Source organism: Panicum hallii, chromosome 3 (assembly GCF_002211085.1).
Source record: "Panicum hallii strain FIL2 chromosome 3, PHallii_v3.1, whole genome shotgun sequence".
Classification (NCBI taxonomy): Eukaryota; Viridiplantae; Streptophyta; class Magnoliopsida; order Poales; family Poaceae; genus Panicum; species Panicum hallii.
Window position 1 is genome coordinate 62,019,838 of NC_038044.1, and position 22,325 is coordinate 62,042,162.

Sequence of the window (22,325 nt, forward strand, 5' to 3'; positions counted from 1 at the left end):
GGTCTGGGAAAAATTTTGGGAGGTGTTTGCCCCATTCCCGCCCGTTGATCGGGCGAGAGGCACCCATTTTTCGAAAATTTCCAAAACGGCACCCCTTTTTCGAATTTAATTTTTTTAACTTTTTTTAAATAAATCTCCAGGCTCGTCTGTTAAATTGGCCGGGCCTAATTCTGTGCGCCAGATTTTTGATATGATGCGACCACGCAAAATACAGAAAAAGATGCCAGAGCTACCAAACATTATCAGAACCAAACAAGGGCTAAGCTTAGATACGATTCGCAGCCAAATAGATCAGCCTTTTTCTCTCTAATTATCATCCACGTCTTGGCACCTAATCTCTATCGTCCACTGCATTCTCTTATGGCGGGCACACGAGAGCTAGGTCCATGGCTCACCAACCTTCCAAAACCCGACCACGAAAACGAAACCAACCGGAGCCCGCCGGCGCCAAAACTCCAAAAGGAAAAAAAAAAGAGAGGGAGGGAGGGAGGGACAGGGAACTCGCGCGCAGGAGGAAATGGCGCCAACCTCGCGCGCGCCAATCTCCCGCCTTCTTCTCCCTCCCTCTATTTCCCCACCCCGCGCCCCCAATCCTCCTCCCCTCAGTCCCCATCCAACCCTACCCTAGCTGCTCGGCCCAGCCACCACCACCCAGCCCCAGCGCCAGATCTGCCACCTACCCCCATGGCCTCCGACGCCGCCGTCCCCGTCCCCGCCCCCGCCGGGCAGCCCGTGCCCAAGCGCCGCGGCAGCTACAACTGCGGCCGGTGCGGGCTCCCCAAGAAGGGCCACGTCTGCTCCGTCCCCGGCCCCGCCGCCTCCGGGAACGGCGGCGGCAAGGCGGGGGAGCCGCCGCAGCAGAACAAGCCGCGGCGCGCGCTGCAGTTCGACGACCCGGCGGTGGCGGAGGAGGAGGCGGTGGTGGACGCGGTGCCGCTGGCAGTGGCGCCGCCGCCGGTGCCGGGGAGGAAGAGGGCGAGGGTGGAGGTGGTGGACGTGGAGGAGGGGGAGGGGAGGCGGATGAGGAGGAGGAGGAGGAGGAGGAGGAGGAGGGCCCGGGGTGGGTCGAGCTGGGCGCGGGGCGGCGCGCGCCCGGGGAGGTGCTGGTGGAGGTGCTGCGGCGGATGGCGCCCCGCGGCGTGGCGGCGGCGGCGGGGGTCAGCCGCGGCTGGCGCGAGTGCGCGCGCCGCGTCTGGCGCGGGGCCGAGGAGGTCCGCCTCCGCGCCGCCGGGGTCAGGCCCGTCGGCGCGCTCACGGCGCGGTGCCCCGCGCTCGCCAGGCTCGTGCTCCGCATGGACAGGTGAGAAAACGAACTGACCAACATGCACAACCACACCGAAAGAGTGACCATCCGACGGATCCGTCCGATCGGCGGCGCCTCCGAGATCGATGAGTTGATCTCCGGACGGTTCTTGCGCTCCTGGATCGGCACACTTGACGGCCTGGAGCTCGATGCTAATAACCTCGCTCGATCGAAATGGGAGGGGGCTAACGAGCGAACATGAAAATTCTCGCTGAATTCACCTTTACCTGACTGGCTGGACTAGTGGAATTGCACTGCTGTTCCATCGGGATGGTTTTGAATGCCGATGTGTGATCTGATCTGGTGCCGTGATCATTGTTCGGTGCTCGGTTAGATTCTGGATACACATCGTGCAGCAAGATCAAGTCGTGAATGGAAAGGAAAGGTGGTAAGGAGTACGATCTATGCTTGCTGAGATCAATCTAAGCGTCGATCTGATCTGGTCTGACTATCTGAACTTAGTTTCTTGCTGGATGTGGTTTCCTTAGGGAAGTTCTAGCTGTGGTGCCGTGAGGTTTGGTCTGATCTGAGAGTAGGAAGCACGGATCTGTCAGCTCGTGTAGCTTTGATGTAGAATTAGTGCGTGGTTGATGTTAGATAGTGAAATGCTACTTGGCCTTTTGAGCAGCTAGGGGATGAGGCTGAAAAATTAGTACTGACGGTAAAAGGGACCTGGATAGTACTGCAAAATTAATTTTATGGCCTGCCAGGCTTATGTTGCTTCGCAATTTCTGCAGCAGATGCGGGATTGAGGTTAGCATTGAGGACAATTTTCCTGATCTGTTGATTTATGTGGAACTTTGTATGCAAATTAAGAGCATCATGTCATGTGGCAGGTCTGGTGTTCTTTCTGTTAGGATTCCTATTGTTCCACAGGTGACCAAAATGCAGATGTTGTCTACCTGCTTGCTTGATTTTAATTCAAGCAAAAGTGAAATCCTAAACTTTGTTTTGGGTCTTTTGGCGGTGGATAGTTAGTCTAGATCTAGTCTTTTAGCGTTTAACTTGTATAATCAGAAATTCTATGTTTCAGTCTCTTTATTGTGAGATATGCTCTAACCAGATGTTCTTTTCTACAATTTTTGCAGTGATGTTGATGCCACGATGCTTGCATGTATTGCATTTTCCTGTCCTAATTTACAGACCCTGGATATCAGCATGGCTAACAATGCAGTCAATAGGATAACTGGGTATGCTAAAGCTCCTAATACTAAATCTATTTTGAGTTTCATCTTTCTATATATTTTGTTCTCTTCCACATAATTCTGTATGACTTTCACCGCTTCACTTTGAGTGGAGCAGGAGGGTCCTTTGCCAATGTGCAGTACCAAACTTGTGCTAATGCCTGAAGTTTCTATATAATTTCAGAGCGTTGTTTCCTGTTTCTTAAAGTGTCTGTTGTGGTTTATTGTCACCAAAGCCATCTAAAAACCACCTGCATCTTAGTAATGTTAAATTACCACTTCAAGTTTGGGTGATCCAACTGACACGTGCTGTTCTGTGCAGGGATGAGCTATCTAGGTTTGTTTCTGAGAAGCGAGTTCTCTCAGTTCTTAAATTAGATAGCTGTAGCAGTCTTGGTTTTCTGAATATTAGCTCATCAAGCCTTTCAACACTTTGGCTATCAGGTCTTTGTTCCCTTACCAAAGCGGTAAGTTGAGGCACTCATGCAATTATTTTGTGTGCAATTCTCTGCTATCTTGCATTAATTCATTCAGTCATTCACTTTCCAGGTCATGAACTGCCCTAATTTGAATGAGCTCTCGCTGGTCTTTCCCAAACAAAATAATGATTCTACTGATCTGGTTGCTCTAATGGATAGTTTGGGCCGTACCTGCCCAAACTTGAGAAACATGCACATCTCATCAATTCGCTTATGCAATGAAGCTGTGTTTGCTCTAGAGACTGCTAATCTCAGGTACCTTCAGTTCATCACACCTTGCCATGATTTTTTTGTTATTTTAATATCAGCAACCTATCTAATCCCTTTTTAATCCTTTCACCAGGGGCCTATGCATGCTGTCTCTGGTTCTAGGTTCAAAAATAACAGATGCAGCTGTTGCATCTATTGTTCGTTCTTATGCAAGCTTGGAGTTGCTTGACTTAAGCGGGTAAGCACCAATGTTTGATGATGAAATGTTTGCGTCACCAAACTGTTCATTTCTTATTCTGTTTTGGAAATTTACTTAATGTATCTGATTTTTGCATGCTTACATATCCAGGTCTAGCATTACTGATAATGGCCTTGGGATGATCTGCAACGCATTCCCTGACACCCTAACCCGTCTCCTCATGGCTTTGTGCCCTAACATCACTTCATGTAAGCCTTCCACATAGATGTGTTCCTTCGATCCAGTTGTTTCAAAAGATTTCAATGCTCATAGCTGCAAATATGCTAATGAATTCTGTTCTCTGAACATGCAGCTGGGATCCAGGTGGCTGCAGCACAATTGCCACTCCTTCGACTCATGGACTGTGGCAAGAGCATATGTGCTAACCCACAGCCTGAAGCTGGGAGATCGTACTTTGGTGATCTTAATGGGGGGATCAAATTCTGCTCTAAATTGCCTATCCAGAAAAAGCAGCAGCCTACTTACCAGAAAGTGATCATAAAGCACAGCTCTCTGAAGAAACTCAGCCTGTGGGGCTGTTCTGCAATCGAGGTAAGTGTCAAAAAGCTTTATGCGATTGTTAATGCATCATTGTTCTGGATCTTGCCCATAGTAAAGCTGTGTGCTCATTACCGCTTTCATGTGCGACAGGCCCTGTACGTGAATTGCCCAGAACTGGTTGATCTGAACCTCAACTCCTGCATGAATCTTCATCCAGGTGTGTTCAGGATGCCATGCTCCCTAGTTTCTTGGTTTTGAAATGTAGGCAGTAGATGGTACGAGTTCTAATTAGTTGTACCAAGTACTGACATCCTTATGGTGGCTCTTTCAGAACGGCTGCTGATCCAGTGCCCGAAGCTGAAAGACGTGCACGTCAACGGTTGCCGTGACATGCTGATCGGCGCGATCAGGAACCAGGTCCTGAATGAGTTTGCGGCCGCGGAGCCCCGGCTGCCCTGCAAGCGGCTGGCGGACGGGTCCAAGCGCGTGCACGTCCCCCACTTCATGATAGAACAGGTAGGACTTCATGATCAAACCTTCAGCCAGAAATTCACCATCACTCTGCTTCTCACTTGAGCGATCCATTCTTTTTTTCTATCTGCAGTTGGAGGAGCAGGAGAAATGGGGAAGGCCGCGGAAGACCCAGTGCACGGTTCACCTCACCTAGGCTGCTCAGCTGCGCCCGAAGCGAGGCCTTGGCGGCTGGCATTGTCGTCGTCTTCGTTAAGAAGCAGCGTAGAGCAAGCCTCCCTAGACTCTGTATGTTCAATCTAGTGTGTGTAGTTGTAGTACTAATTTATTACTCATGCTGTCGAATTTTCTCGCGTGTTAAACCTGTGGGTCTGTAGAACAATAATTGTGTGCAAGCAGGCCCTGCTGTACTCTGAAACCACTGTTTGTTCATCCAGGACAATAATTGCTATGCTTTTCCATCACCAGATTGTTTGCAATCCTGGCCTGTGTCTGAGTGATCGATGAACTAGAACAGATTTGCAGTCAGGTCCTCCTGTACTGTGTGTTTAGTCAGAGTCCGCGTCAGGCAATATGCAGCAAGCAAGAGGGCTAATCTGCAAAAGTCACTCTCGGATTCTGTCTCTCTCTGTATGTACCGTTGCCGATCACCCTACGATTCCGTCTAAAAAGAAAGAAATTCACACTCCGATTCGGTTTCGGCGGCGGGGCACCCTGCTCGTCGTTATCAGCTGATCCCGCCAGATCGAGGGAGCCAGAGAGGGAAGGGAGCAGCCATGGAGTCGTTGTCGAGTTCCATCGCGTCCACCACGGCGGCGCAGGCGCAGGCGCGGCTGCTCCGGCCGCCGTCGTGTTGCCGGCGGCCTGTCCCCGGCCCGGCGGGTAAGAGATCCATCGATCCCCGCCTGCAGCTTCCTCGCTCCAATCCCTGAACTAGTAGGCCTTGTACGGTAATTTTACTGCTTCGCATCTGCCTTCGCTTCGATCTTCATCCAAGGAAGTTGCAAGTGTGGCCTATCGGCTGGAATTGAACAGATTCGGAATTACTGACATTCTGAACCCTGCAGCATTTCGACCTTCTTGTGATTCTATCGGAATCGCGTGATTGCGGCTCCTAGTGTTGAATGCAAATTTCTTGCTCGTAGTAAACCTTTAAGCCCTGGCTGCCTGCTAGTGCTATCTGAATGTCTTCTCCTTTTGTGGTTTCGACGGATAGCTTAGAAGCATGATCTCGCTGCCTCTGCAGGGTTCGTGGCTTGTAGGAGTTATGCTGTGAGAAGCAAAATGATGATGAGGGCACTGCCTCCAATCCGTGCTAGCTTCCAGCCGGCATTTCCTCAGCAGCCAAGCTTTCAAGATGCATACAGGAAGAAACAAAATGTGAGTGTGGTTTCCCTGTCTCGCATGCAGTTTTCTATGCATGAATGTTTACTATGCTTGACTCTAGCATTGTTATTTTTTTTTGTCAGGTTCCTTGCTACCAAAGACAACAAGCTCCACAGATAGAAGCCAAGTAATCCACCTAGTTCTGATTTTCTAATGGGGAAAAATGTTCATTGCCACTTTATTGTTAGTCCACTGGATTACTAATTTGGTCTTTACTATTGTACAAGGGACTTGCATTTTTCTTGCCAGGGGTTTCGCTAGATGTTGTGTGAAAATCATCATCTCATTACATATTCAGTTAGGGCACTAGTCATTTATGACGAAATATTGGATCCAGCTAGAATCAAAGACCTTTGAGCAGGCAGCTCAACTGGGAAATAAGTGTGGCGGCATGAAATAAAAATTAGGATTGTTAGTTTACCATTGTCTTCCACTCTTCTATACAATCACACAAGTGATTCGAACTTTTGTCACAGTAATTAAGTATCTTTCCATATTCTAAAAAACTAATTAAGTATCCTATTAGTTGACTTAATAGCCTGCTCCCTTCTGAATTGATAAGGCCATATTTTACCCATGTTCTAGTTATGAAATTTGATCATTTGTTTCGATGTAAATATTCCCAGAGAATCTGGGGAATCCCTGACCTTTTCAGAAGAATAGATATTTATAAAATGCTAGAAAGTTAGCTGATGCCATCACCTATGAAATAAATAAATAAATGATTTCTTTATTTTTTTACATCAGCTGGCGCAGATTTATTCTTTTTCTTTTGGACCAGTGATTCAAACTGAATTGTATCTAGCAGACTAGCAATGCTTTGGACATGTCTCTGTTTCCATGACCAGCCTGCAAGGCTGCAACTTGTTCCTTTATCATTAATTTCTTTGGATAGGCCTGTTTTGGGGCAACTTGTCTTAAAACAGAAGGATTATATCTACAATTGTTTGATCTTCTCAACATAGTCTTCGGCAATTGGCATACTGATAAATTTGATTTTAAACTTGAAGGTCGATGGAGGAGGTATATGGCACTTTGGCTGAACACCTTCTTTCTGTCTTGAAGAATATTGAACACCTTGACTCAAAGTAAGCCTTTTCTATTGGTGCTGTTTTGGGACATTATTTATCGGGCAATCATGTTCTTCTATTGCAAATTTGCAACGATCAAAGATGGTTTATGTAGTTGGTTTTGAATGTATTGCACTAAGACATGTTAGTTCTTGAACATGTTAGCCATGTTTGCAGAAATGGCTTCTATCGTCCAATCTCTTCTGGTCAGGAATAGTAAAATGCTAATTTTCTTCAAAGAGAATTTATAGCCTTTTCCTGTTGAAGACCTTCACTCACCTAGCTTGGAAACAAATAGATCTGTTTAAAACATGAGAAGATTATTTAACTGCTATTCAAAGCATAGAAAGTACCCTTCTCATTGTAGATCATTTTTGGATCTTTTTGCCCCGTGCTACATATGAAATTGACATGTCAACAAGGTTTGAGACATTTCTCTTCCATTTTCTTGAGAAACTTTCTTGAAAAATATTCTGCTAAACCACTTGATTCTACTGCTCTCAACAGGTACATTGTTGGCCTAGCTGGCCCACCTGGTGCAGGCAAGTCCACAGTTGCTTCTGAAGTTGTTCGACGTGTTAATATGCTTTGGTCCCAGAAGCACGCAAAGGGTAGTGGAGCACCGCTTCCTACTGAGGAAATTGCTGCAATGCTTCCAATGGATGGTTTCCACCTTTATCGTGTCCAGCTTGATGCAATGGAGGTTTGTTATCTTTTGGGTAACACGTGTCTGAGTTTCAGTTGCTTTCCCAAATTGTTAACACTCTTGTGCCTGTAGGATCCAAAAGAGGCACATGCAAGAAGAGGAGGTGTGTACTGTTCTCTGTTTGATCGTTTCACTTAAACTGTATTTTTTTTTGAACGAATGGCACACGGCGTGAACAGAAAAATACAAGACTATGTCCCTGGAAGGCCATAATCAGGCAAAACAAAGAGAAACTAAAGAAAAGCAACTAACAACCGCACCACACAGACAACTCCAGAAGGTTGGATTGGGGCAGCGCACCACCGAAACCACTCCATGTCGCCATCGCTCGAGCACCAAAAACGCACCACCATCACCAGGGTGAAGTCCCTCAGAGGATAAAACCATTGTCACTGCCAGCGCCATTGTTGCCGACGATGTCCCACACCGGACTAGCCACTGTCATATAGGGTTAGCCGTCGTGATCCGCTGCAAGCTGTGTAGCTACTAGGCCATCGAGTCCGCTTGCGCCTCCTCACGAAGTTGCCCTACACCGGACCAACACCCGCCGAGCAGGGCTGGCCGCCGTAGGTCGCGGCAAGCTGTCAAATCAATACCCGAATAGCTGCCTCTGGCCATCCATCTGCTGCACAACGTCCACCAAGATCTGATAGAACACTTTTGGAGTCCAAGCCACCCAGTCGCCTCGTCGAAGAAGTAGAAATGTCGCACGGGGCCTCCGGCAACCAAGAAAAAGACCACCACCGCACTGTCACTTCGGCAAGGACCTCCGGCGACCACGCCGACCTCTGCCAACTTCGTGGTCACTTCTGGCGCACGGTCCGGCCAAACCGTCGCCCTCAAGCGCCAGGCAGAGGTCCTGCCCTCCCAACACTGCGGCAACTTACACTGCTTGGCCACCATCTGCCACCGTGTACACCCGCCCCTCAAGTGTCCGCCCACTGTACCACCTGGCCTAGTTCACCAAGGTTGGGGTCTAGCACCGACACGGCCGACGCTATGCATGGCTGCTCGCCGTCAAACCAACTAGTGAAGGCTCCAGCGCACTGCAAAGAAAGGGAACTCCAAAGGCGGTGTCTTCAGGAAGAACATGACGTTAAGCCCCGCCAACGCCGCCCGCCGGAGATGGGCAAGGTTTTCACCCGGAGAATCCACCATCAAAGCGAGGAGGGTGCCTTGACAACGTCCTCAGCAGGAATACGGCGCCCAAGGCGTCGGTGTTGTCGGCTCAGCGTACCGCCGAGCAGGATTTCTCCCGGCACCCACCTGCCCGCAGCTGCCAGAAGCCCATCTCACTGCCAACCATGGCTACCACCACCACCAACCTCGCCTCCCGGACCCCCTGTCGCCGCCTTCACTCTCTGCGCCGTCACACCGCCTCCACATGCAGCCACCACTCGCTGTGCGGTCACGCTGGAGCCGCCGCCACTGCGCCGTCGTGTCGGAGCCGCCTCCAGGCGCCCATCGCCGGGCGTCGATCCCGCGCCGTGCCGTCGCCCCCACGCCTGGGAGCAGCCACCGCCGGCGGATTCAGCCGCGGGGACACCGGATCCACACTCGCCGGCGCCGGATCTGGCCTTCCTCGCTGGCGCTGCCACGAGCTGTGCCCCTCCGGCGACCAAAGCGGCCGAGCCCGCCTGGACGCGAAGGGGAACGGGGCTGCCCTGCCGCCGCTGTCCTTGCGGGCCGCACGGACTTCCGGCGACCGGCTGAGGCGGCGGCGCAGCAAAGGGAAGGGAATGGAGGAGGGAGGGGGTGGTGGCGGCGGCGGGATGCCTGCCCGTGTCGCCAACGCGGGAGCGACGCGGGGGGCGAGTGACGTAATGTGTTCTTAAACTGTATTTATGCAAATACTAACATATACTCATTAATTTTAGCTCCGTGGACATTCAATCCATCACTTTTTCTGAAATGTCTACAGACCCTAAGAACAGAGGTATCTCCCAACAACCTGCAAAATGAGTTCTTGAGTAGCACAGTATTTGATCGAATCCTTTGAACATCTTGGTTTGCAGGGTTCAGTTTATGCTCCATCATTTGATCACGGTGTTGGTGACCCAGTTGAGAATGACATATTTGTAAAGCCACAGTAAGTTAACTTCACAGTTTCAAATGTGTACCATGCTTCTTGTTCATACATTTAGTCAAAGGTGCCAGACGCACTGGTCTTCTAGAACTTTTGGATCAACCTAATCTTAGCATCTCCTAGTATTGGAGTTTATGCACTAGCTATTCTTTATTACATGATCATATTAACTACTGCTAACTGCCCATTTGTTTTCATGAATGGTTATGTTAAGCTCCAAGTTGTAAATTTCTTCCCCTGTTCCTGGGTATGCAAGTGGCAGCAAAAATAAATCTTCATGAGATCTTAATCTTGTTGCTGTTCTTCTAGCTTCCTATCAGATTGTAACCTGTCTGTGTTGTAACTTCTTCCATGTGTAATGTCTGCATTCCTGCATAAACCCCGCCTTTCCTTAAATGCTCCAGTTCCTTTGAGTACAGGATTTACAAATGCTGATTGCCAAATTACCACAAATTACCATGATTTTGGCAGGCACAAAATTGTGATTGTTGAAGGGAATTATCTATTACTGGAAGAAGATGTTTGGAGGGAAATTAGAGACTTGTTTGACGAGAAATGGTGAGTATGCAGATGCAGGCCATGCAACCATAGGTCGCACTAATAGTCTAATACATATCTATTTTATGTTCCTTAACAAAATAAAGACCTGTTTGGACTTTGGACTTTGGAGTGAAAATAGTGGTTTCTAATGACCAAAATTACGTTCTTAGGTTCATTGACATTGACATTGATGTCTCCATGCAAAGAGTGCTCAAGAGACATATTGCGACAGGTTTGCCCTATTGGTTGTGGTTTCCTCTTTAGCATTCCAGCCATATTTTTATCTATGCATCTTATTCATTTTTTATTTTGTTTCTCTTGCCAGGAAAAGAGCCAGATGTAGCAGCATGGCGGGTAATTCTCTTTCTTTCTAACCCTCTTTTGTCCTAACCACACACAGAGCATGCATGTATATGCATACATGAATTCAAATGAAACTGCACTGGTTTCTTTTCAAGAAGGCTATCTGACGTTCCTTAAACCTTTTCCTAATTTATACCAAATGACCAAAATGATGCCTTCCTTACATTTGTAGAATTGTTCGGTCATATTGGTTTTCCCAGGGAAAAAAAACTGCATTGCTAGCAATTACTGTGGATTGTTGCTGCTAATCATGTTCAGCTTTAAACACTGATACACTGTCATTTTCCTCCCCATACAGTTTCTGAATATTCCTAATTCTCATTATTTTGAAATTGGTCTTGTGAATCAGATCTCATACAACGACCGTCCAAATGCAGAGCTTATCATGGAATCAAGAAAGAATGCTGATCTTGTGATCAGATCTATGGACCTCTCAAGCTAAACTCCGTTTCTTTGATTGGAAATAGGATTGTGGCTCTAGTAGTGTTGAGACGAAGGCACCAATATGTTGTTTCCATGGGAGTTCTTGTACATGTAATAAGCTGAATGCTTATTTCCAATTTTCCATGGTGATTATGTGCATGTAATAAGATCGATATTCTTTCATGATGTACAGTTGAGGGATTATTAAATAATTTATTGGGCATCTTTTTGAACAGAACCACTCTTCAAATTTATGTCTATTATCATTTCATTGTCCTTCTAGAAGAGAATAAAAGATTTGTTGTTGCATTATTGAAGGAGCAAAATGTCCAGGATTACATGCCTACGCCAGCCACTCATTTCCGATTTTAACACTCCCAGTTTCTACATTTCTTATTCCACCTGGGAGTGAAAATGCTTGCAAAGATTAATGTTCAATAAAACGAGGGGTAGATATTCGTTAAAACTTTGGCTAAACGACCATGAATCTGAAAGTTATATTCATTGAAACCTTGTTTTACAAATGGCCATGGTTCTGAAAGTTATGTTCACACTTATGGTAAGCACTTGATGTACAAAACATGCTGTAACCTTGGGAAACAAGTTACCAGTAGTTCATCAAAAGATGCTCCATGGATTTTCGGCAGAAAAAAAAAGAATATTTGTCCATAGCTATCAACATCTGCGTAGTGGACAATTTCTTGGTACAAGCAGCAGCACAGATTGTCTTGAAATAAAGGTGGACAAGGGGCAGGCACTTGAAAAGACTCAAAGCTGGCCTGCCATCATTGTTAGGGGACATGATCTCCAAAGCCAAATATGTTTTGCTTAATTAAACACATGCAAAAGCACCTTTAGTTGGGAGACACTCATTGCTACTAGGAAGGTGCAGCTGAAAGTTCCCAAAAATCATGGCAACAACTTCCAGCACTCCAATGCAAGGCCTCTCTCTCTCTCTCTCTCTCTCTCCCCCTCTCCCCCCCACCCTCCCTCTAGAAAACAGAGAAAACAACAGCTCAACTTTGGGTAGCAGCCAACCTTGCATTTGCATCCTTTATCATTCAGGACATGGGGCACAATGTACCAAACACTGGCATGTATAGAATAGTACTCCAGCAGACAGCAAAGATGCAGCCAAAGTGTGATGCCTCATAATAGTAGTGAGAAGCTGGGAAATTTGCAGTGGTTGATGCATAAATGTATATATAGAAACACAGTGCCCCATCACTGAGCACATGCCATGCTCCTGTCTCATAGTTGGCTCCACATATAAAAACACACAGGGACAGGGTGAACAGCAATGCAATGTCTATCCACCACAAAGCAAAGCATCTCAATATCTCTCACCATGGACTTTATCTATCCTCTTCTGATTCCATTGACACCAAGATAATTAAGAAATAGCCAAAATAGAAAGAAAGAAAGAAAGATAGGCTCATACAATACATTTTTTTAACAGCTTGCAACAATTATTTGTTCCATTGACACACCATGGTAATATAATTAAACAACTTTTGGTGGACAAGATGCAAAAGGGCCCCTTCATTAGGAGCAGGGTGCCTTTGCATTTTGTGCCCAAAAAGAAAAAGAGCAGGTAGAGCAAAAAGACAATGTTATAGGACAGGTACATGTTCATGGCTTCTCTCTTTTGTATATGACAAGATGAGACTTGAACACTGACTGACCAACTGACTGACTGCCTGGCTGGCTGACTGACTCACTGGAACTGATAGAACAGTTGACACACCAAAATGACTTCACTGATCAGGAGGTACAGGCTTGGAGAACAGGGACGAGTATGATACAGAGACGAGTAGAGCTGCAGAGCTATTGCATCTGGTGACCCATTGTTCAGCTTCTGTTCTTGCATTTCTCCATGGCCCTTGGTGCTGAAAAGAAAAAATTGAGACCAAATGAGTTGCATTGTTATTTCAGCTTCCAAAGTTACTAATGGTCCAAATCTGAGATTAATTATGAAGTATTAAGTACTAACCGAGGCCAATGGCTTCTGATCCCTTCATGATCCGAAGGCGCTTGCACGATTCGACGAACATCCTGAAATGAAATTTCCACATGCAGTGAGGAAGCTGATCGCCATTGCCATGGCAAAGAGGTCAGAGTAGAATGCAACAAGAAGTCAGATCGAAGTGCTCAGTGCTCACTCCCACGGGACGTCGCCGACGAGCATCCAGTCGCCGTCCTTGTCCTCGTAGGTCGGCACGTACTCGGATCCGTTGAGCAGATCCACCAGCTTGCTCTCGTTCATGCCGTTCATCCCTTGGGACCCACAGCTTCCTGAATCATCGTCGCCAGAGAAAAAAAAAATCACAAATTTGATTCTGAACCCATTTTTCAGGTACTGGTCTGCAACTGCAACCAACTGACGAGCCTACACTTTGGAAATTAACAAACATATAATTCTTAATGGTTTTTATTAGGGGTAGACAAATCTGTGGTTGTTGCTTGAGCCACATCAGTGCCTACGTATGCACCGATCCTTTTTCTCTGTAAGATATGTGCACGCCGATGAACATGTGGATTAGTTTAGACATGGAGGTCCAAGAACAGCACATGGCAATGATGGACGACCAACTGCTCATCGAGAGCTAAACTACTGAAGCGTGCACACATGACCATGAGCTACATGTACAGGCAGCTAGAGGATGAGCTGAGATGAGATGCTGGATCGATGATGAGTGATCTGTGTGTTGGAGGGACAAGGGCATTATGCCAGCCAGGGCAGACACCTACCAAGGATGCAAATCATGGAGGGCACCACTGGCGAAACCACATGGTGACCACCGCCACACAGGCGGATGCCAATGCAATCATATGCCCAATGCAAGTTCTTCCAATCCTACCCAACCCGTGCAAAATTATGGAGTGCATTGGTGATCACAAGTTACTTTTCTGAATGTTCAGAGTTTCTTTCATTCATGAGCCGACTACATGGTTCGTGCAGAAATAAGTGAGCTGTCGACGAAAGGCGACAATGTTGCATGAGAAAGAATGATTTACCTAGAATCATTGCGTGTGTATTTCCTAACAAAGACTGTATGTTTGTTTGGTACTCTTTTTGGTGAACTTTAGAAAAAAAAAATCATGCATGATGATGTGTTGGGTTGATGTGGTAAGTACCAATGGTGAAGGAGCTGAACATCTTCTCGAGCGCCTTGGACAGCTCCTGGTAGCTCTTGTACATCTTGAGGTCCACCTTGCGCAGGTACGGCGCGCCGTCCAGGCTCACCTTCACGAACGCGGCGCCGCCGCCGGCTGCCGGCGAGGACTTGTCGCCGTCGGCGTCCTTGCTGCCGGCGCCCTTCTCGGACTGCACCGACATGATGTTCTTCCGGAACGAGCGCACCGGCGGCCATCCCACCACCTGAGCCCTGCATGCAGGTAAATCACCAAGTCAACATTTGGTTAAATAATTCTGTCGAAAGACAACAATAGCTAATAACATTATTTCCATGGAGGTTAAAACAGACACTGACACTCACTAGATTCCCAGCTCATTAATCTACTGCAAATTGCATATGCAACCGAAATATTCTCCCCCTTTTGGTTCTACTTTTTACTGCACCATTTTGTTTTCTACTTTGGAGCAAACATATAGATGTGTATAGAACTATAGATCATCAGCTCATCCAGTGGTCCATGGTACTATTGGGAGGAGAGAGGTGCCAATTGTTTTCATGGAAAAGGAGGAACCTTTTGTGGTGGCACATGGAGTGTATGTGTACTACCACCTTCCAATTTGCCACCTTTTGTTTCTTCTCCCCCTTTTTTCCCCTCTTAAACATGTTCATGTAAAATGTGAGCTAACTCTAGATTTACATATTTTTCGCAAAACATAATTCCAAAACTAACATCTCGTCCTTATCACTTTACTGTCCAACACAACTATTTGCAAAATGATAACAAAAAAAGAGCAAAAAAAAAAAAACGGCCGGACGACAGGCAGATCTAGAGTGGCGATCCGTGAACGGTGAACCCAATGTAGCTCAGGACCATGCTGCATGCATGTATAGTCATCGGCAGGCAAGGGCAGTATGGGGCAATAAAAAAACAAAAAAAATAGTGCTTGTTTCTACCGTGCCATCAATTCTAAGCCTCGACCGATCAGGATCAGCAGCAGCAAGTGACGTGGAAAATGGTGTTGATGTGGACAAAAATGACACTGTGCCAGAAAGAGAGAAAGAGAAACTAAAGGGGAAGAAAGGCAGGCGTGGCTTTCTTTTATCGTGTCGGCACTAGGCGCTGTCTCCCGGCGCCCCACACGTAACATGCCGCTGTCCCTCGCTCCTGGTTCGTGTCCAGCCGGCGCATCGTGTTCTTCGAGCAACTAATAAACAAATCCGCCCTAGATCCAGCTAGTAGTTCCGTGCCTCTAAATTTGCACGCAAAGTTTGTGTTTTTACTTTGCATTTTGCAAAGATCTTTTTTTTTGAAGCTGATTTTGCAAAGATCTTTAGTTTGCTTTTGCTAGCTCTTGATGCTTAGAGCAGCATCACTAGGCTAGCTATTCCATGTTTTTGTTTTAGATCTCAGCAAATGATGATGAAGCATCTATCTGTTTTCAAATAAAGTTTGATCATTTCACTATTTGTAACTATATAAATGTCTGTTATCTTTTCTCGTAAAGGTTGAGGCATTTCCTTAGCTTGTACTACTGCGACATGGACTCGGAGGCCCTGCACGGACATGACAATCATGGCGGCAGATCGACAAAAGCTAGAGCTGTGTGATAATTCAGGCTGCTGCTGCTGCTTCATGTATCCCTGATGAGAGATTCTGGTTCGTTGACTACGGCTACTTAGCTAGGGTTAAATTTTTGCTTAGCTCTAGCTCTACATCACGGCATGGAGAACAGGAGAAGCTAAGCATGCACGTACGGAGATCAACAAGCAGCTGCAGGGAAGAAGGAAGCTGGAGGAGTGAGTGGGTGGGCACGACAACGTACTTGGGGGCGCGCGGCTTCTCGGCGGGGTCGGGCTGGGCGGCGGCGGCGGCGGTGATGACGCTGCTCTGGCTGGGCGACCGCTTCATCTTCCCGGCCGGGGACTCCTCGGCCGCCGCGGCGTCCTTGGCGGCATCCACCACCTCCTTCTCCTCTTCCACGACGGCGGCCGCCGCCGGCTCCAGCTTTAGCTTGAGGTCGATGGTCTCAGCGAAGCCCCTCTTGCCGGAGGCGCTCCTTGCCCCCTCTCCATCCCCTCCTCCGCCCCCGCCGCCGCCGGGCAGGCCCAGCCGGAGCTCGGTCTCCTCGAACCCCAGGTCTGCCGCCATTGCCGCCGCAGCCACCTCGCTCGTCACCTCCTTGCTTTCTTGCTCCCTCTGCTAGCTCGCGCGGCTTCTTGCTCGCTGGCTGGCTGGCTTCTTGCTTGGCTGCTTTGGGAGGGAAGGGTGGTAGGAGGGGGCTTGCAATTGCAATGTAAAGGCATGCAAATGCAGTGGAAGGGAAACTGATAAAGAGGAAGAGAGAGCAAGCTAACGAGGGGCCACGAGTAATAATGCCACCAGGGTGTGGGTGTGGGTGTGTAGAATAATAGGGCCATCATAGTGCATGGCCGCTGAATTTTGCGCGTACCACCCTGCAAAAACAAGACTCTTCTTACAATGTATAGGCCCATTTCGAGAGGGGTTCAGATGCAAATTCAGACCAAATGATAAATCAACTTCCTTTTTAGCTACGTGCAGTGTATATCCTTGGCCTTACCATCAACATATATTGTTGATCCGATTTTTTCCCCACTAATCTAAGGCTGCTGCTATATTTTTAGTCATGTTCAAAGAAAAAAAATCCATCTGAATATGCTTGTTTTTTTAAGCGTCCAATCGTACACACAAAAGGAAAAAAATATTGTTGCTTTATTAGACATATATAAAACATTGTGCATCCACTCTGTGGCAACACTATCCGATATCTTCCTAGCTACACTCTGAGCTTTATCCAGCCACACCAACCAATCGGATGTGGCCTATGCTTAACCCACTCCAAGATTTTTCTTAGCACATCACCGGTTTTGGGCCGTGGCAAGCAATTTACAAAAAGAAAACAGATTGGCAATTTTCAAGTGGGAAGATTTTCGTGTTTTTTCTCTCTCTCTCTCAATCAGCTCACTGTTTCCTTTCTTCACAGCACTGGTGCGCTAAATAGTTGGGTAATTGGTGGTGAGAGGGATGTGTGCAATGCAATTCGGTCCATATCATTGCGATCCCGGGGGGCACGCAAAAGGCGGTCCGGTCACCAGCTGGAGGCCACACACGCGTGAAAATGACCATGCGGTGGGACCCACACTTACCCCGGTGTGGGTCCACCTCCCCGGCTAGCTGGTCCCACATGCATCTTTACCCTCTGGCAGTCGGGCTCGGCCCGTTTGGAAATGGGAACGGGAAAGCCTGCATTTCCAACAGCGGGATGGAACTTATGGATCCCAGGCATGGCTTTTACATCGGCTTTTTTTTTTTTTCTGAAGGGGAGGGGGAAGGTTGGCAAAATATCCCCAAGTTTACAAAAATACGGTCTTCTTAACATTTTTGTGTCAAGACTCTTCGCATGCATGCTGTTCTTGAGGTTTCAACGCACAGGACATGGGTGTGAACGCATGAACACATCTCTCATCTCCACTCCGCCTCTTTCTCCCTAGAGTTGATCGTGGTGCTTCCCTTTGGCGCAGGAGATGCTGCGATTCGTAAACATGGATCTGTAGTCCTCGAGAATGTTTACACGTCTCGATGTGTTCTTTTTTTTTCCTTTAAAAAAAATCTAGAGTTTATGAATACAAACATGAACGGTTCGTTTTAAGGTCCTCCCTCGTACATGGTAAGGACCATACAACGGCCCCGTTTGTTTAGGATTCCAAATAATCGAACGGAGGGGGAGGGCTGGCCAGCTCGACCGTAAGGAATTGTACGTGCAGGATGATGCGTGGACCATGCACTGCACACATGCACGCATGAGATCACCAAGGACACCACACGTGTGAGCCTGATGTGATGTGACGACACGCCTTTATTTCGCTGCTAATAACCAAGCTAGCTAACGCATGTGTTGGATAGATAGGTGATTGACCAACTAACTAATCAACGCGATTGAAAAAAGATATGGAAGCAAGATTGACTATTCGTTTCGTCGCCAGAAAAAGAGAGTACGGTACCTTAACCACGTACGTAGACCGTACGGGACACACGTTGTACAATGTTCAGTATCCACTACTATTGCTGGCCCATGCATCCAAGATGTGTGTACGCGGTACACTGTAGCTCACTTGGTCAGGTTCATTCCTTGCGGTGGAACTGAAACCTGTCTTTTCGGGTTTAAGCTCCGAGTTACAGGGGTGTGTTTGCACCTGAAGTTTGGGTATAAAATGTTAAGATAAAAAAGCAAAGAAATAAAAAAGTGGCAAACATTACAACACATAAAAAATAGCAAAAGAAAATTTTCAAGCAAAATTATGCAAAAAAAATTAGGACCAGAACTAAAAAAAACACAAAAAAATCAGGAAAAAGAACTGAATAACAATCTCATGGCAGGAAAGGAAAGGGCAAGCGCTGCACGAGGATGGAAGGAGATAAATCACGTGGGAGTGGGACCCACCACGTCCGGACCGCGTGCTGTCGAATCGATCATGAGCACGCTTGTGTGCGGGCGACCGTAGAAGCAGGGGATCGATCACTTTGGTCCCTCGGGTCAGTTCATATATACAGGTAATTGTTCGTACGAGTGAGTGAGTGTGCGTGTACATTTGTTATCGTTATATTTTAGAAAAAAAATGAAAAGGAAAAATGATAAACAAGGTGCGTGAGCAGCAGCTAGCTCGGCTTGGCTGCTCTCACATGAATGATGATGTGCTACAGTGGAGCTCCCGTGTCGTGCACCATACTCCACGACCCCAGTAGTCGTCCAACGGGAGCTACTGGCCTGGCTAGCTAAGCTAGCTACCCAACTACAACCCTAATTATTAATAACGCATTTGTTTTTTTTTTAATTTTTTGTCAATATATTTTCATTCCCCATATATGACTATACATAATAATATATACCGTTGATGTGTCACGTATCATGTGAACTGTTATTGTGTTGGGATTTAATGACTTAAGTGACGGCACTGGCCAGCAAAAACCTTACTATGCGAGAATGCATGTGCTTGGACGCTGTCAGCTACAAACTACTAGATTAGAGTACGTAGTTACATCATGTCTACGGTAAGTCGTCTCTTAGATTACATGGATAGACATAACAGCTCTGATCGACGTACTATTCTAAATGCTTTAGTTGCACAAACTTTAACTTTTCCACCAAGTTTGAGCTCTAAACTTATACAATTGGTCGTATTTTTCTAGATTTAGTTTAATAGTTATCTGAACTATATATATTTTGGAGGTAAGCGACGCCCTATTGTCGTCGAGGCACTTGTGGTGGCGGCTAAGAGTTAGGGTTTTGAGGTTATGCATGGTTTGTTGAATTTATTTTGATGGTGAAGACGACTTACTAGCAAGGGGAGACATCATGTTTCCGTTGAGCTCCCTATCATGCAGGAAGGAGGCCAGAGTGCTTGAACTCGTTGCCCCGGCCCCGGAGCAACGACGCGGGGTCAAGGAAAACAGGCCGGAGGTTGAAGAAAGCACCGTGGCAGTTGAATTTTCGTCTCTTGGGTACAAAGAGTGTGCCGAGGGAGCAAAGAAACACACTACACTAGTAGTTAGCTAGACAGACAGGCCGACCCATCATTAGTCAACAGCCACACGCATCAATTACGGCGAACAAACAACAATCCATGGCCCATGCGTGGATGCATGTATACGCCAATGGCAGAATCAAGATTCGAGCAGTGATCAGAAGTTGAGAATGTGAGAGCTAGCGAGGGGGGACCATGCATGGAAGAAATGGCGACCGAGCATAGTATAGAAATGCTCATTAGCTCCGATTAGAAAACACCCTGTAATCCCAATTTTCCAACCGCAACAGTCAATCCGAGTCTATAAAGATCTCGGCCTTTAGTCCCGATCGTAGAAACCGGGACTAAAACATCTGCAACACTAAAAAGTTTCCTTACCAAGATCTTCTGCTTCGCGTATAATTTTCTTACCACCCCACCTACACATCATATATGACTCTAGATAGGATGCTTTTATTTTAAACTAACTCGTAAAGAATCCGATTGGTAACTCCGACCAGAACTAAAGTGTCCTTTAATCCCTGTTGGATTCTTCAATCGGAACTTAAAAGGTGACTTTTTGGTTTTGGATGGTGGCTCCAACCAGGACAACGGGGACTAAGGATCCTCCGCTCTCTATCCATCGGATCCGGGGCTAATATTTTCATTAGTCTCAGATCCAACTTGGGCTGGGACGAAAAATTATGGATGAATGGACTGCAAATTGTGGATGAAAGGACTGCTCTGTACCACTGAGAACCCATTCATGCACCTGTCACGTACGGCCATGCTGCTTCCGTGTCAGCGAAGCTCCGCCGTGTCTCCGCCGCTGACCTCCGCGATGAGAACGACCGGTGCGATGGATGATCGGTCCGTGCTGGCGATGCATGGCCTGGCATGGGTTTGCTGACAGCCCATGAAGTGCATGCCCCATCATGTTAGTTTCTAGAACCAGCCCTGCACATGCTGCCACTTGTTGCCTCCCATATCTCTGGTTCATTCTGATATGGCCGACAATGCAGCTCCACAAGATTTGCAATGTCATTGGAGTCGATAGCTAGTATTGTCCGGAAAGAATAAGAATGTATAAATTTTATATACTACTCCATCTCCATTTTAAATTAAACATTGTCTTGGCTTTTCTAAATGCATAGCTTTCGTTACGTACCTAAATATACGCTATGTCTAGATACATAATAAAAATTATATATTTAGATTTGCTAAAATAACCGATATTTTGGATATTGCAGCTAGGATTAAAATTGCCATCAAAGTCTTCTTCGAAATTCTCTCAATGTGCATATGGGTGATGCTATTTATTTAGCGTCTGAATTTAGGAAATTCTCAGTCGATGGATAGTCGCACAGCTGGATGTGGATCCTACTATCACAATGCACCTTCAACATCTGACTTCTCTCTCCCTCTCCCTCACCCTCTTTCTCATCTCACCGAAATAGGAGCAAAAGGAAGTACCTCCAAGAAGTCTGATTAGTAATTGTTAGTGTGGCAATAGGTTGCCAAGGCGATGATCGGTAGATGGTCCAAGAGGATGATTAATCACAGTGGGATTAAGACGAGGACCCTACTCATATGAGGGCACTGCGAGCTGATTTTTATCTTTTCAACATGAGGACATTGGGATCAAACACCGATGGGGAGCGGACAGTGAAGTGAGAGATTTTCCTATCGGGTAAGGTCTACAAGACAATGATTCTCGATGGATTTTTTTTTCCAACCTGACGGGTCTTAATTTTCCTGTGAGTCGCTCCTCAGACAAATCCTGTCAGAGATAACTCTGTTGGGTCAGTAATGGACAATTTTAATTTCTCTGTCACTCTACCCCGTCGAGATTCACCTGACGGGGCTAACGGAATCAGATTTGTTGACGTACAGTGTTTACTATTTCTCTGACCGTATTATTAGGTGGACAGGGAAATTTCGGTTTGCACGCAGCGGAGGGACTTGTATACATTGTACGTACGTGGCTTGAAGCTTCGCACACGTGCACGTCACCACTCTCACGTATGTACGCTGCCTGCCTGTACGTGCGGGTAGACACACCCGTACGTGTAATTCATGCTCCATCATCAGTGCTAGTGTACGGCCGGGCCTCACGTACGGATGCAGTACGTACACATGTATATCTGGCCAGGTGCCATGAATCGTGTCACCGGCCTGCTTTGAATTTGTTTAGCTGGCGGTTTGAATAATCCGTGCCACCGCGTGCCACGGCAAGCACAGAGATCAGATCCATCACATTCACCGTCGATTGCATTGTGCGCACGCATATGCATGCACTGCACGCAGCAGGGAGTAGGGAGAGGTTCGCTGCACGGACCACACACGACTACTGTAAACCACGTACGCATGATATCATAGAAATCCGGGCAGGCGCACGGGTTGTTCGGATCCAAAGTGCTGATAGGTGTAAGTGCTAATAAGGTAGGGTTTAACCTTAACTAAGATGTAATAAAAATTTTAGCATATATATAATTACTAACATATGCTAAAGTTTAATACTCACTAGCTCCTCCAAACCTACCCTTAATCTCACCTTGCAGCCTTGGCACTTTCACACGCACGTATCCACACGTACAGTGAGAATGGCCGCCACGTGTCTCCTCCGCACGTGCCTGAGGTAGCCGAGAGCTTAAATTAGTTGGTTCGCTCATCATGGGTACCAGTCTAGAACGAAATATATGATA

The 22,325-nt window shown here is 46.9% G+C and overlaps 3 protein-coding genes across 3 annotated transcripts; 2 read left to right on the plus strand and 1 right to left on the minus strand.

The window, feature by feature from the left end:
* Positions 1–386: 386 nt before the first annotated feature.
* LOC112885622 (F-box/LRR-repeat protein 17-like) lies at positions 387–4,865 on the plus strand. The gene is made up of 10 exons (XM_025951202.1): positions 387–1,300; positions 2,392–2,493; positions 2,810–2,954; positions 3,037–3,221; positions 3,310–3,414; positions 3,526–3,623; positions 3,728–3,966; positions 4,066–4,132; positions 4,247–4,431; positions 4,520–4,865. Exons 1-10 carry the CDS (start codon positions 387–389, stop codon positions 4,580–4,582), a joined length of 2,103 nt encoding a protein of 700 aa, XP_025806987.1. The 3' UTR covers positions 4,583–4,865.
* A 204-nt stretch (positions 4,866–5,069) lies between these two features.
* LOC112883784 (putative uridine kinase C227.14) lies at positions 5,070–11,195 on the plus strand. The gene is made up of 12 exons (XM_025948999.1): positions 5,070–5,268; positions 5,633–5,766; positions 5,856–5,899; positions 6,783–6,860; positions 7,350–7,545; positions 7,621–7,651; positions 9,426–9,484; positions 9,564–9,637; positions 10,106–10,192; positions 10,345–10,406; positions 10,500–10,528; positions 10,887–11,195. Exons 1-12 carry the CDS (start codon positions 5,163–5,165, stop codon positions 10,977–10,979), a joined length of 993 nt encoding a protein of 330 aa, XP_025804784.1. The 5' UTR covers positions 5,070–5,162; the 3' UTR covers positions 10,980–11,195.
* A 1,185-nt stretch (positions 11,196–12,380) lies between these two features.
* Positions 12,381–16,482, minus strand: LOC112887904 (auxin-responsive protein IAA30-like). Its single transcript, XM_025954189.1, has 5 exons — positions 15,924–16,482; positions 14,099–14,349; positions 13,123–13,255; positions 12,954–13,015; positions 12,381–12,849 (listed from the first exon to the last, which is right to left on the minus strand). The coding sequence occupies exons 1-5, from the start codon at positions 16,247–16,249 to the stop codon at positions 12,812–12,814; spliced, it is 810 nt and encodes a 269-aa protein (XP_025809974.1). The 5' UTR covers positions 16,250–16,482; the 3' UTR covers positions 12,381–12,811.
* Positions 16,483–22,325: the final 5,843 nt, after the last annotated feature.

Bases quoted from the DNA above. Each gene is read 5' to 3' on its own strand.
- LOC112885622 (XM_025951202.1), top strand. From the start codon at position 387: ATGGCTCACCAACCTTCCAAAACCCGACCACGAAAACGAAACCAACCG. The intron at 3,624-3,727 runs GTAAGCCTTCCA...CTGAACATGCAG, and splicing joins GTGCCCTAACATCACTTCAT to CTGGGATCCAGGTGGCTGCA. The intron at 4,133-4,246 runs GTGTGTTCAGGA...TGGCTCTTTCAG, and splicing joins CTGCATGAATCTTCATCCAG to AACGGCTGCTGATCCAGTGC.
- LOC112887904 (XM_025954189.1), bottom strand. From the start codon at position 16,249: ATGGCGGCAGACCTGGGGTTCGAGGAGACCGAGCTCCGGCTGGGCCTG. The intron at 14,350-15,923 runs GTACGTTGTCGT...ACCTGCATGCAG, and splicing joins GAGAAGCCGCGCGCCCCCAA to GGCTCAGGTGGTGGGATGGC. The intron at 13,256-14,098 runs GTACTTACCACA...ACGATGATTCAG, and splicing joins GTTCAGCTCCTTCACCATTG to GAAGCTGTGGGTCCCAAGGG.
- LOC112883784 (XM_025948999.1), top strand. From the start codon at position 5,163: ATGGAGTCGTTGTCGAGTTCCATCGCGTCCACCACGGCGGCGCAGGCG. The intron at 5,900-6,782 runs GTAATCCACCTA...TTAAACTTGAAG, and splicing joins GCTCCACAGATAGAAGCCAA to GTCGATGGAGGAGGTATATG. The intron at 10,407-10,499 runs GTTTGCCCTATT...TTCTCTTGCCAG, and splicing joins CAAGAGACATATTGCGACAG to GAAAAGAGCCAGATGTAGCA.